Source organism: Coregonus lavaretus, assembly GCF_964263955.1.
Source record: "Coregonus lavaretus genome assembly, contig: HAP1_SCAFFOLD_505, whole genome shotgun sequence".
NCBI classification, from domain to species: domain Eukaryota; kingdom Metazoa; phylum Chordata; class Actinopteri; order Salmoniformes; family Salmonidae; genus Coregonus; species Coregonus lavaretus.
The window spans coordinates 73,493-87,500 of NW_028159576.1; the positions used below are offsets into that span (position 1 = coordinate 73,493).

General features: G+C 43.1%; 1 protein-coding gene across 6 annotated transcripts in view; it reads left to right on the forward strand.

The window, feature by feature from the left end:
• The first annotated feature begins 688 nt into the window (after positions 1–688).
• Positions 689–14,008, forward strand: part of LOC311122698 (UDP-GalNAc:beta-1,3-N-acetylgalactosaminyltransferase 2-like) — a 55,847-nt gene continuing 42,527 nt past the window's right edge. For all 6 annotated transcript variants that reach the window (XR_014612487.1, XR_014612488.1, XR_014612489.1 and 3 more), the window contains exons 1-3: positions 689–920; positions 10,799–10,934; positions 12,276–12,376. Coding sequence is in view for 1 of the 6 variants with exons in the window: in XM_084197032.1 (XP_084053158.1) it covers positions 818–920; positions 10,799–10,934; positions 12,276–12,376 (340 nt within the window). In the remaining 5 variants the exon portion in view is untranslated. The remainder of the gene's footprint in view (positions 921–10,798; positions 10,935–12,275; positions 12,377–14,008) is intronic.

Here is a 14,008-nt window from a genome sequence, read left to right on the forward strand (position 1 = left end):
TTATTTGAAAAATAAAATGTATAAATGAATTGCAGGCTTTGTATTAACCTCCTAGCTGGATCAACATGAATTAAAGGAAATGGCAACCCAAGTGTTCTGTGGTCCCTTTTTCTATAAGATATTGTATTATTTCAATTCATGTATATAGATATAACAATCCTGAGTGGCGCAGTGGTCTAAGGCACTGCATCGCAGTGCTAGCTGTGCCACTAGAGATCCCGGTTCGAATCCAGGCTCTGTCGTAGCCGGACGCGACCGGGAGACCCATGGGGCGGCGCCCAGCGTCGTCGAGGTTAGGGGAGGGAATGGCCGGCAGGGATGTAGCTCAGTTGGTAGAGCATGGCGTTTGCAACACCAGGGTTGTGGGTTCGATTCCCACGGGGGGCCAGTATGAAAAATTATGTATGCACTCACTAACTGTAAGTTGCTCTGGATAAGAGCGTCTGCTAAATGACTAAAAATGTAAATGTAAAATGTAGTGTTGTTTAAAGATCAGTAATAGCCCACTACTGTATGTTGAAATCTCAATGATAAAATAAGAAGATAACAGGACAGCTCAGTTGTTTGTTTTAGCGACCTGTGGCGTACTGACTGTCTGTACTTCATATCCCAGAAAACATAGCGGTTCGGTGTCTGCACTTCCATTGGTTGAATGCCCATCATCATCATAAACAGGAGCGAGGCAGACATGAGACATTTAGCACAGAAATGTACAGAAGGCATATACCGTTTTATGCTACACACAGATAACAACACACCACTATAGGACTCCGTTTATAGCCGTTAACCGTTGGAATCTCCACCAAGCGATCCGTCCATGCGAAGCCAAGCCTTACTCCTGATTCCGTGTGTTGTCGCGGTAGTGGTGCACTTCTGGTTGTGGACAAACAGAGCGACCATCTCGTCGGAGGAGGATTCTGGTACTGTAGTGTTTCCTTCAGTCAACTTTTCACATGTATATTAGGCACGGTACGTCTTATCTAGCAGTGTTGAAACTGCGCATTGGAATAGACTAGTTGGACTAGACAAGTATAAAACTGTACTGAAAATGTATGCATTGTATTTTGTCTCACAACAATACCCATGATACATTTACATGTTTACATTTGAGTAATTTACCAGACGCTCTTATCCAGAGCCACTAACAGTTAGTGAGTGCATACATTTTTCATACTGATACTCTGCGGCAGATCCCCAATACTGGGATGTTAGGGGACTAAATGAAACGGTGGTTCTGGTGTTGTAGTTTGTATTCCATGTTATAGAGAAGCTTGTCACGAACACAGAACTGTATTTCATGTGGATAGAATTGACCATTGCTGAGATCTTATTTTGAAGTTATCGGAAAAGGTCGCAGACAGGTCAATGTGCATCCGTAGTCGAAGGGTAACCCTGTTACTGGAGTGCTGCAGATACCGCAGGATGTTGTTCCAACTAGGCACCACGCCAGGGGTGCGTTCAGTTCGCTTGAACGTTTGCTACCCTGCGGAACGGTTTGTACTGAACAACACGTTTCCCCCCAAACATTCTTATTGGTTCTTGACGAGACTTTGAGGTACTGTACGTTTGCTCCGTTCGGTGGGTGTGCCGCGGTGTGGCTTGAAGCAATGAGTGACGTTTTTAAAGGGCAGCGGTTCATTTCGAATCCACTACCCAACCTCTCCCCGTTTTTAACTGCTCGTTCAGTAAAGCACAGTTTCCTGGCAATTGAACGTTCTATTACGTTTTAATGTATTGAACGCAGCCCGGACCAACTGCGATAATTGATCAGTTCAGTGATGGCCGAAATTCAACACACCTGGTCTTCCATTTCGGTTAAATCAGAAACAAAGTGCCTCTGCAGCACTCCAGGACCCTCCAAGACCAGGAGTGCTGCAGGGGGCAAATCACCAGTCTAGATTCTTACATTCAACACGTTTTGGCCAATATCTCAAGATAGGGTGGTTATTTTGTTAAGACATTTTCTGGGCTGAACACCGATTATTAAAACATTATTAAATTAAAATGCGGTATTATGCAAATTGGGAACTTAATATGCAAATCAGGTAGTATGGAATACAATAATTTATGGTAGGGTGGTATTTTTTGTTTTGTTGTTAAAGTTGTATTTAATTATTTTTTCCCCACAAGCAAACAAATAAAAATAAAACATTGTACAGCATAAAAACATTGAGCATAACATCCAGACATAGCACACATACACCGTCAAATAGTATCTCACAAGCTACAGGACACAACTAAATGGGTTCACAAGCGTAAGTCAACACCTCCCAGTCTTAGAAACTTGACAAATAAAACGCGTCCAGCTTCTAGAATTCAAATCAAATCAAATTTTATTTGCCACATGCGCCGAATACAACAGGTGTAGACATTACCGTGAAATGCTTACTTACAAGCCCTCAACCAACAATTAATTTAGAATGCAGAGTCAATGTGCGGGGGCACCGGCTAGTTGAGGTAGTAGAGGTAATATGTACATGTGGGTAGAGTTAAAGTGACTATGCATAAATAATTAACAGAGTAGCAGCAGCGTAAAAAGATGGGGTGGGGGTGGGGGTGGGGGGGGCAGTGCAAGTAGTCCGGGTAGCCATGATTAGCTGTTCAGGAGTCTTATGGCTTGGGGGTAGAAGCTGTTGAGAAGCCTTTTGGACCTAGACTTGGCGCTCCGGTACCAAGACTGTCGTTTCTTCCAGTGATCCTAGCAAGCATTTGTTCATCAGATGCTACCTCCAACATTGATTCTATCCACTGTTTCAGAGTAGGAGTGACGTGACCCTTCCAAATTCTAAGGGTTACTCTAGCTGGCTGCTGTAACCATACCAACAGTGATCAGTGCAAATCCCTCATTTATTACATTAGGTAACTCTGTTCTATCGTCCAAGAGACATATTCTCGGTGAAACTGGAATTGTTAACCCCAACCATTCCTCCAGATATTTCAAAACGTCCTTCCAGAAAGGAAGCGCTAATGTACATTCCCATATCGTGTGTAAAAATGTCCCAGTGTCTTTTTGGCATTTCCAACACAGAGAATTGTTGGTCAGACCCATCTTATGAAGCATTGTTGTGGTCCAATAAAACCTATGTAGTATCTTCTATTGAGTAAGTTTCCCCCTGGCTTCCCTTATGATCCTCCCTGAGCTGGACAAGATCTTCAACCAGGTATCATCCTCAATTTCATACTTAAGGTCAGTTTGCCGTATTGTTCTGAGGTCTTTTCAGTCTTTACTCTGCAGGTGACTAAATATTGAGTACAAAATGGCTGCTTTATGTTTGGGTAATTCAAAATGCTCAGCTATTGTTTTTTTTTTTCTTCCTGGATGTTGTTGACAGCCGGTTAACAAACATTCTCTCAATTGTAAATATTTCCAGAAATGTCCCTTGTCTCCCACGTCATATTTCTGTACCAAATCTGAGTATGACATTAAAACATCTTCATTGTACAGATCCCCTATAGTATGAATTCCTTTCATTAGCCACTGTTTCCAGTACACAGACTTCTTTCCTATCAGTAGCCTAGGATTGTGCCACAATGATGAGTGTCCTTGTTTTAGATGTGAAATTCCACATCTCTTGTGTACTGTTCTCCACACCTCTTTTGAATGTAACAAAATTGGGTTGGAGTTTCAACAGACCTCTCCCCTGTAAGACTATGTGGCAGAGTATCAACAGGAGTGAAATGATAACTTCGTTCCCGTTCTATTGTTATCCAATCCAAGCCAGCATCCCCTTTACCCCAGTGCTTCGCCAATTTAGCCTTTTCATATTATACATTTTACAATTTAACATCTGGTTAAAGCCAAGCCTCCTACCTCCCTTGGTGAGCACATCTTCATATTAATCCTGGGTTTTTTCCTTTACCACAAAAAGTATTTAGTTAATTTGTCATATTGTTTAAAATACCGGTCTGGAATGTTCATAGGTAACATTGCAGAGATAAAATTGAACTGTGGGACCACAACCATTTTAATCACGTTGATCTTTTCCCCATGAATAATATTTTTCTAAATTGGTCTTAATCTTGACTAGTAGTGACTCAAAAGTTAGTCCCGTCACTTCCTCCAAATTTGAGCTCATCTTAATATCCAAATATTTAATCCCAGTAGGAACCCATTTGAAATTAAATGGGGTAACGGTTCCAGAGTAACACATGTCATTAATTGGCATTGCTTCCGACTTATTCCAATTAATTGTGTAGCCTGACGTACTAGAATAGGACCTCTATACCAGGCGGTGTCAGAGGAAGGCCCTCAAAATGGTCAAAGACTCCAGCCACCCAAGTCATAGACTGTTCTCTCTGCTACCGCACGGCAAGCGGTACCGGAGCGCCAAGTCTAGGTCCAAAAGACTTCTCAACAGCTTCTACCCCCAAGCCATAAGACTCCTGAACATCTAATCATGGCTACCCAGACTATTTGCACTGCCCCCCCCACCCCATCTTTTTACGCTGCTGCTACTCTGTTAATTATTTATGCATAGTCACTTTAACTCTACCCACATGTACATATTACCTCAACTAGCCGGTTCCCCCGCACATTGACTCTGCACCGGTACCCCCCTGTATATATAGCCTCCCTACTGTTATTTTATTTAACTTCTGCTCTTTTTTTCTCAACACTTTTTTGTTGTTGTTTTATTTTTAAAAAAAATGCATTGTTGGTTAAAGGCTGTAAGTAAGCATTTCACGGTAATGTCTACACCTGTTGTATTCGGCGCATGTGGCAAATAAAATGTGATTTGATTTTAATACGAGTAAGTCATGGTGGGACAGACTGAACAGTATCAGAGACCAGCAGTAGGATATCATCTCATACATTAGCAGCTTGTTTTCCTCCTCCATGGACACCCCTCATTTCAAGATCTGTTCTTATCACTGTCGCAAGAGGCTCTAAAACTACGGTAAACAGGAGAGGGGAGAGCGAGCAACCCTGCCTCGTGCCTCTAGAAAGACAAAAAAAAAAAGGAGACATAATTCCATTCGTAAGTACTGTTGCTTTAGGATTGGAATAGAGGACCCCTATCCATTTACAAAAATCAGGTCCAAAACCACATTTTTCTAAGGTTCTTAGGAGAAAAGCCCACTCTACCCTATCAAATGCCTTCTCAGCATCTAAGGAGACGGCAGCGGTAGGAACTATATTTCAGCGGTTTAACCACATGAGATGTAAGAGCCTCCTCATATTATCAGTTGAGGTCCTCTTAATAAATCCTACTTGGTCACTATGTATAATATTAGATAGTGCCTTCTCTAAGCGTATCGTAATGGTCTTAGGAAGAATCTTTCGATCCACATTAAGGAGCCTGATGGCTCTACAATCCCCAGGTTCTGTAGAATCTCTAACCTTATTAGGGATCAGCGATATCAAAGCCTCCTTAAAGCTGTCCACAAGGGAGCAACTTTTAAATGCCTCCTGGTAAACCACTGTCAACACAGGTACAAGAATGTCAATGTACTTTTTATAATATTCTACAGGAAGGCCATCCAGACCAGGTGATTTCCCTGCTTTCATATATAAAATGGCGGCTCTAACCTCCTCTTCTGTTATAGCACAGTCCAGGTCCTCTTTCTGATAATCTAGGTAATTCTATACCAGACAAAAAAAAGTATCCATATCTATGGGGCTCGCTGAACAGGAGGATGAATATAAATCTTCATAAAAACGTTGAAACACACTGTTTATGTCTTTGGATGAGGTCACCATCTTATTGCCCTTGTTAATTGCTGGGAATGACATTAGAAGTGTTCTGCATTTTTTGTTGTCTGCCTGTCTTCTCACCTCCCTCATAACTGGTTCTAAGTCTAAAACAGTGTTCTGTTTCAGTGTTCAACATATTCTGCCTTTTTGTTGTACATTTCATGCAACTGAAAAATCCAATTTGCAGACAGTTTGAAATGTGCTATCTGTGAAATGTCTTTCCAAATCCCTTTTCCAAGACACATATCTCTGTTTCTAATCTTTTTACTGCTTCAGCCTCTTCTCTCTTCTTTTTTGGACGCATGTGCTATTATTTTCTCTCTAACATATGCTTTAGAGGTTTCCCATACTGTGAAACCTTTTCAGTTGAGCCTATGTTGATCTCAAAAAAGGATCTAAGATCATCTTATAATAGCATGGTGTTGAGTCTAAATCTACCCTTCCTCACATTTTCGGAGTTTCTATTAACATGTAACTCTACTATAGCATGATCAATGGGCCCAATCTTGCAATCAATCACATTATTAACCATGAAATTAGATATCTAGAAGAAATCTATTCTGGAGTGTCTTATGACAGTGGAAGAAAATAGTATATTCTCTATCATTAGGATGGACTAATCTCCATATGTCTGTAAGGCCCATATCTTCTGCTAGCATATGTATTGCAAGTCTATCCTTTGGTGTGGAGTTACCTGTAAATCATATTGTCCATCACTTGGTTAAGGTCTCCAGCAAGGACGATCTGCCCCTCCATATTTCCCAGTATAATGAAAAACAATCAGGGTCCTCCTTGTTAGGAGCATATCTGTTGCATAACACTACCTGAATCCCATTTATTTACATTTACATCTTATCCAGAGCGACTTACAAATTGATACATTTATAAGAGCCTCAATGCAGATAAGCCTGACAAACTCATCAGAGTGTTGCTTCAACATTACAAAATTAAGTATTTTGCTTATCAGAATAATCACCCCATTTTGTTTGGAATTAAATGAGCTATGATAACCTTCTGCAACCCAGCCTCCTCTACACTCCAGTGCATCTGTATCTGTTAAATGCGATTCCTGTATGAACACAATCTCCACCTGTTTTGATTTTAAATATGTGAAAATCATTTTTCCTCTTCACTTGGTTACCACAACCATTTATATTCCCAAGAGATGATGTTTGCATAACCATTACCCATATTTGTGCTGAGTAGTTATAGTGTGAAGTGTCCCATTTAACACCCTCTAATGAACATCCTTATATAACATTTCTCAATATATGCCCCAGCTGTACAATAAAACAGTGTAAATAAACATAGAAAACCAATCCCAAAATAAAACAAAGCAACGGGGAACGTAACGTTGCTTCTCGATGAGTCAATCATCACAGAACTGTCTTTGATGCTGCAGAAGATAACCTGCAGTCAACTCAAAATTCCTTATGGTCCGTGAGGCGCTTGAAACGCTAAATTAGCAACACTCCCCAGAGTCCCGCAAACACACAGGCTACCTTCATTTGTATAGTAAACGTTATACAATTCAACTTGTATTTGACCTTGTCTCTTCTTCTTTATCTAGGCTAAACACCCTCTCGCTCGAACAAGAATCTCTCTGCCTCCACCGTGGCCTTTAATCTTTTCCTTCCCCTTCCTAGTGAAGAGCAGGTCTCTGCCTCCACCTTGGCCTTTAATCTTTTCCTTCCCCTTCCTAGTGAAGAGCAGGTCTCTGCCTCCACCTTGGCCTCTAATCTTTTCCTTCCCCTTCCTAGTGAAGAGCAGGTCTCTGCCTCCACCTTGGCCTTTAATCTTTTCCTTCCCCTTCCTAGTGAAGAGCAGGTCTCTGCCTCCACCTTGGCCTCTAATCTTTTCCTTCCCCTTCCTAGTGAAGAGCAGGTCTCTGCCTCCACCTTGGCCTTTAATCTTTTCCTTCCCCTTCCTAGTGAAGAGCAGGTCTCTGGGGATGCCAGCGTGTGCCTGACGTTCTTCTCCTGTAGTTGTTTCTTCGCCGTTGCAAATTTCTTCCTCTTCATTGCCAGTTCCTTGGACAGGTCCGGGAAAAAAGACAGCCGGCGGCCTTCCCTCTGAACGCCACCCTTTTTCTTTGGTCGCTTTAAGTACCTCGTCCCGGGCTGTAGGTCGTAGGAACCGGATGAGAACCGTTCTCGGGGGTCTATTCTCCTCAGGCACGGTTAATCTGCGATGAGTTCGTTCATCAAATCCAAATCCTTCTGCGACGATTTTCTGCACACACCAGATTAGTCCACCGCCAGCCTCACTCCCCTCTTTCAGATGAACCAATCTCACCGTGTTTCTCCTACTTCTGTTCTCAAGTTCTTCCAGATGATTCCACAATATGTCCAGCCTTTTCTCGTGATCCTCATTACCCTTCTCCAGACGGGAGATGGCATCCTCCGCTGTCGAGATCCGTCCGTCTGCCCCCTCCATCCTCTCTTGTACTGCAGGGTGGTCATATTATTAACAAATCTTCATGCAAAACCTAGGTTGTAGCGATTTGAAACAATTTATGAAATTGGAATGCAACTTTTTATACAACTTTATGCAAATTAGATAGTTAATACACACCACACAGCACCCCCACCAACATACACACACACACACACACACACAGCCTAAACGCGTCAGCATGCTTCATGTTCGGCTGGCGGCTAGCCGAAGTCGACTAGGCGAACCGAACGAGTGCGGTCCGTTGTCGCTAACGAGTTGGAGTGGCCGAACCGACTGAACACTTCTCCAAACCTCTCGATGGTCTTCTCTGCAGTAGTAGACCTCATGATGGCAACCTCTGGCCACCTGCTACGAGCATCCACGACCACGAGAAATATTCCGTCTTCAAGTGGACCTGCGAATTCGACGTGTATGCTTTGCCACGCCTCCTCCGGACAATCTCACGGATGAAGAGGTGCAAGTTGAGGTACGTTGCGAACCTTCTGACATGAGGTACATGTTTTTCGCTTTCTCCTCAATGCTTCCATCCAATCCAGGCCACCAGAAGTAGCTTCATGCGATTTTTCCTTCATGTGAACAATTCCACAATGACCTGAGTGTAGCAGTTGCAACACTGGTATCGTCAGCGAAGGTGGACTGATAACTCTCCTCCCCCACAGCAGACAACCGGACTGTACTGACAGCTCAGTTCAACTGGAAAGGTATGGTTTCAGTTCTGGAGCATCCGCTGCGGCTCTGCCTTTTAATGATGATGTCCATCACTTCAACCTGTCCCTCAGCCGGTCTGCAATACCAACTTCTTCCAAGCAGACCATAGTCACCGTGCCTTAGAACGCCAAGGTAACCTGCCTAAAATGACTATCGCCCCGTAGCACTCACATCTATATCCATGAAATGCTTTGAAAGGCTGGTCATGGCTCACATCAACATCATCATCCCAGACATCCCTGGACCCACTCCAATTTGCATACCGCCCCAACAGATCCACAGATGACGCATTCTCTATTGCACTCCATACTGCTCTCACCCACCTGGACAAAAAAGGAACACCTATGTAAGAATGCTGTTCATTGACTTCAGCTCAGCGTTCAACACCATTGTCCCCTCCGAGGACCCTGGGACTGGATCCTGGCCTTCCTGACGGGCCGCTCCCAGGTGGTGAGGGTAGGCAACAACAGTCTGCTCCTGTATTCCCTGTTCACTCACGACTGTGTGGCCGTGCACAACTTCAACACCATCATCAAGTTTGCTGACGACTTGACGGTGGTTGGACTGATCACAGACGCCCATAGGGAGGAGGTCAGACCTGGCAGTGTGGTGTCACTCACCTCAGTGTTCTCCTGCTCAACATGTCTTACTTTTGTTGGAATGTTTCTTGTTTTCAGTCTTTCATGTTTTCTCTGAGCTCTTTTCGTTTCTGCAGGCTCGCTCTATGTGTCCCTTTTTACAACAGACTGGACAATCCATGTCCTTACACCAGCATCTACAGATGAAGTCAGGAGTTTACATACACCTTAGCGGAAAGATTTTCCTCCGTCACGTGATCTTCATTCACTTCACTCACTCATCCTCAAGTTCACTCATTTAGCAGTTTTTTTAATTCCCAAGTTCGTCTTCACAGTTTTAATAAATGTCCATTCCTTTTGTTACTGTATATTCCTCCCTTTTTAATCACATTGTTTTCCCGCTCCGTCGTCCGTCTCAAATCATTTTCTTCCGTCCATGACGATGCTAACTCTCTCTGTTAGCTAGCTCGATTATTCATTTACCTCTGCTAGCATTAGCCTAGTCTGTACCACGGAAAATACGTTTTAAACTTGTGAAAACCGACTTCTTTTCCGGACAGCATAGTTCCATTAGGTTCAGACTTACCCGTCACCAATCTTTTGTTATGCCTCGTGGGTTTCATAACCACGTCTTTTATAATAATTAAATAACGGTGAGGCGGGAGGCAGGAATCAGTTCAATCATTTCCCAGTTGGCAACGAGCAATCGGCAGGCAGGTGGCCCTCCCAAGTGATAACGGTGCACCGTCAGTAGACTTACTCAGCGGCCAAACTAGCGGCAGCCAGCATTTAAAGAGATGCAAATCAACCCATCAGAGATGCAAATCTTGTCATAAGCGGCAAACTCTGCTTTCCCTCTGAGTGGTAGGACTTCATAGCCATCTGCTTTAGGACGGTGTATCATAGCAAGCGGCACACCTTTTTTTTTTTTGCGTGCTGGGTTAAATAGAACGTGATATCTACGCCACAATACCCATGATGCTCTGCGGCACAACCTCAATACACCACACAGTGCATTGCAGCCTTTCAGTAGATACTTTGGTTGGGCGTTGCACTTGCTGAGGATTCTAAAATTTATATTTTGTTGAAAATTTTATATGTTGCTCAGTCAGTGAATGTCCGGCAGCACTGAAGGATCTGGTTCTGAATGATTAGCTACTGTTGCTACAATGTAACACGTCCATGATAGGAACAATCATATCCAATGCAACATTCACGTTTCAGTTACTTGCAGGACCGCATAAGGACAAGTGGGAGCATGTGCAATGTATTTTCCTGTCTGTACAATGTTTTTTTACATTTACATGAATCCCCCCTTTCCCATGCATTCATGTGTATGATGATCATTTTAACTTAACAGATGAGGACTCGGCAGCATCACCCTGCGGTGAGGTGTTGGTGGGGGTAGTGTCTGCCAGACAACACTTTGATCTCCGACAGGCGATAAGAGAGACGTGGTTGGGATACCTCAAGGACCACACGCACTACCAGCACCGGTATGGATCATAGACAGACACTACATGTGTGTTTATATACATTGGTCTGAGTGGGGATACTGGTCAACAGTAATCCGCTATATAGAGGGGAGGGGCCACACAGACAGCATTATCTATGTATGATACAGAGGGAGTGGCCTCACAGACAGCATCATCTATGTATGATACAGAGGGAGTGGCCTCACAGACCGCATCATCTATGTATGATACAGAGGGAGTGGCCTTTTTCAGCAGACCCATAGTAACCATGGTAACTGAAGATGGATGGATGGATGGATGGACGGCCTTGGGAAATCACTCTGGCTGCGTCTGAAATGGCCCATAGTGCACTGCTCTGGCTGTGTCTGAAATGGCCATAGTGCACTGCTCTGGCTGCGTCTGAAATGGCCCATAGTGCACTGCTCTGGCGTTCGGAAAGGATTCAGACCCCTTCCCTCTTTCCACATTTTGTTACGTTACAGCCTTATTCTAAAATGGATTTCCCCCTCATCAATCTACACACAATACCCCATAATGACGAAATAAAAACACGTTTTTAGACATTTTTGCAAATGTATTGCAAAAAAAAAACAGATACCTTATTTACATAAGTATTCAGACCCTTTGCTATGAGACTCGAAATTGAACTCAGGTGCATCCTGTTTCCATTGATCATCCTTGATGTTTCTACAACTTGAATGGAGTCCACCTGGGGTAAATTCAATTGAATGGACATGATTTGGAAAGGCACACACCTGTCTATATAAGGTCCCACAGTTGACAGTGCATGTCAGAGCAAAAACCAAGCCATGAGGTCGAAGGAATTGTCCGTAGAGCTCCGAGACAGGATTGTGTTGAGGCACAGATCTGGGGAAGGGTACCAAAATAAATTCTGCAGCATTGAAGGTCCCCAAGAACACAGTGGCCTCAATCATTCTTAAATGGAAGAAGTTTGGAACCACCAAGACTCTTCCTAGAGCTGGCCGCCCGGCCAAACTGAGCAATCGGGGGATTTTTACTTGATACATTTCGCAAAATTTCAAAAAAAACCGTTTTTGCTTTGTCATTATTAGGTATTGTGTGTAGATTTATGAGGTACAGGTTTTTTTTAATAAGGCTGTAATTTAACAAAATTTGGAAAAAGTAAAGGGTTCTGAATACATTCTGAATGCACTGTATATGGTGCCATTTGGAAGCCTGTATCACATCAGAGGTGATAAGTGGAGACATGACTGTGTTATATTGTGTTATGTTGTTATGTTGTGTTATATTGTGTTGTATTGTGTTGTGTTATATTTTGTTGTGTTGTGTTGTGTTGTGTTATGTTATATTGGGTTGTTGTTATGTTGTGTTGTGTTTCAGGGTGCAGGTGAAGTTTATCATTGGGAAACATGGTTGTCCCATTCCAGAGGAGGACAGAGAGGATCCCTACTCATGTTCCCTCCTGAACCTCACAGACCCAGGTAGGACCTACACCACTACAGAACAGCTTTTAGCTACACCACTACAGAACAGCTTTTAGCTACCCCAGTACAGCTTTTAGCTACACCAGTGCAGTACAGCTTTTAGCTACACCACTACAGTACAGCTTTTAGCTACACCGGTAGAGTACAGCTTTTAGCTACACCAGTGCAGTACAGCTTTTAGCTACAACGGTACAGCTTTTAGCTACACCGGTAGAGTACAGCTTTTAGCTACAACGGTACAGCTTTTAGCTACACCGGTACAGTACAGCTTTTAGCTACACCACTACAGCTTTTAGCTACACCGGTACAGTACAGATTTTAGCTACACCAGTACAGTGCAGTACAGCTTTTAGCTACACCGGTACAGCTTTTAGCTACACCGGTACAGTACAGCTTTTAGCTACACCGGTACAGTACAGCTTTTAGCTACACCAGTACAGCTTTTAGCTACACCACTACAGCTTTTAGCTACACCGGTACAGTACAGCTTTTAGCTACACCGGTACAGTACAGCTTTTAGCTACACCGGTACAGTACAGCTTTTAGCTACACCAGTACAGCTTTTAGCTACACCACTACAGCTTTTAGCTACACCGGTACAGTACAGCTTTTAGCTACACCAGTACAGCTTTTAGCTACACCACTACAGCTTTTAGCTACACCGGTACAGTACAGCTTTTAGCTACACCGGTACAGTACAGCTTTTAGCTACACCAGTACAGCTTTTAGCTACCCCAGTACAGCTTTTAGCTACACCAGTACAGCTTTTAGCTACACCGGTACAGTACAGCTTTTAGCTACACCGGTACAGAACAGCTTTTAGCTACACCGGTACAGTACAGCTTTTAGCTACACCACTACAGCTTTTAGCTACACCACTACAGCTTTTAGCTACACCGGTACAGTACAGCTTTTAGCTACACCGGTACAGTACAGCTTTTAGCTACACCAGTACAGCTTTTAGCTACCCCAGTACAGCTTTTAGCTACACCAGTACAGCTTTTAGCTACACCGGTACAGTACAGCTTTTAGCTACACCGGTACAGAACAGCTTTTAGCTACACCGGTACAGTACAGCTTTGCTTTTAGCTACACCAATACAGCTTTTAGCTACCCCAGTACAGCTTTTAGCTACCCCAGTACAGCTTTTAGCTACACCAGTACAGCTTTTAGCTACACCGGTACAGTACAGCTTTTAGCTACACCGGTACAGAACAGCTTTTTTCTACACCAGTACAGTACAGTACAGCTTTTAGCTACACCAATACAATAGAGTACAGCAGCTACACGGGTACAGAACAGCTTTTAGCTACACCGGTAAAGGACAGTAGATGACAAAACTTATTGGAGGAATATGTGTTATAGAAACAGGGACTGAAAGATGTCAGTCTTTCTGTAACCAGGTTTCCATCCACATTATGCTAGTAAAGTCTCTTACCGTATAAAAAAAATCACTACAGCTGTGATTGAAACAGGAAGTTTCGGTACATTCGTTTGACATTGTGGGTTCTTTTTGTGTCGTGAAATTAATTATGCAAGAAATGGTGGTGGAAATGTCTTTGATATTGATATAATAACCATCATATTGAAGTAAACTTGGAGTCATGTGATGATATGTTGTGTGGTCCT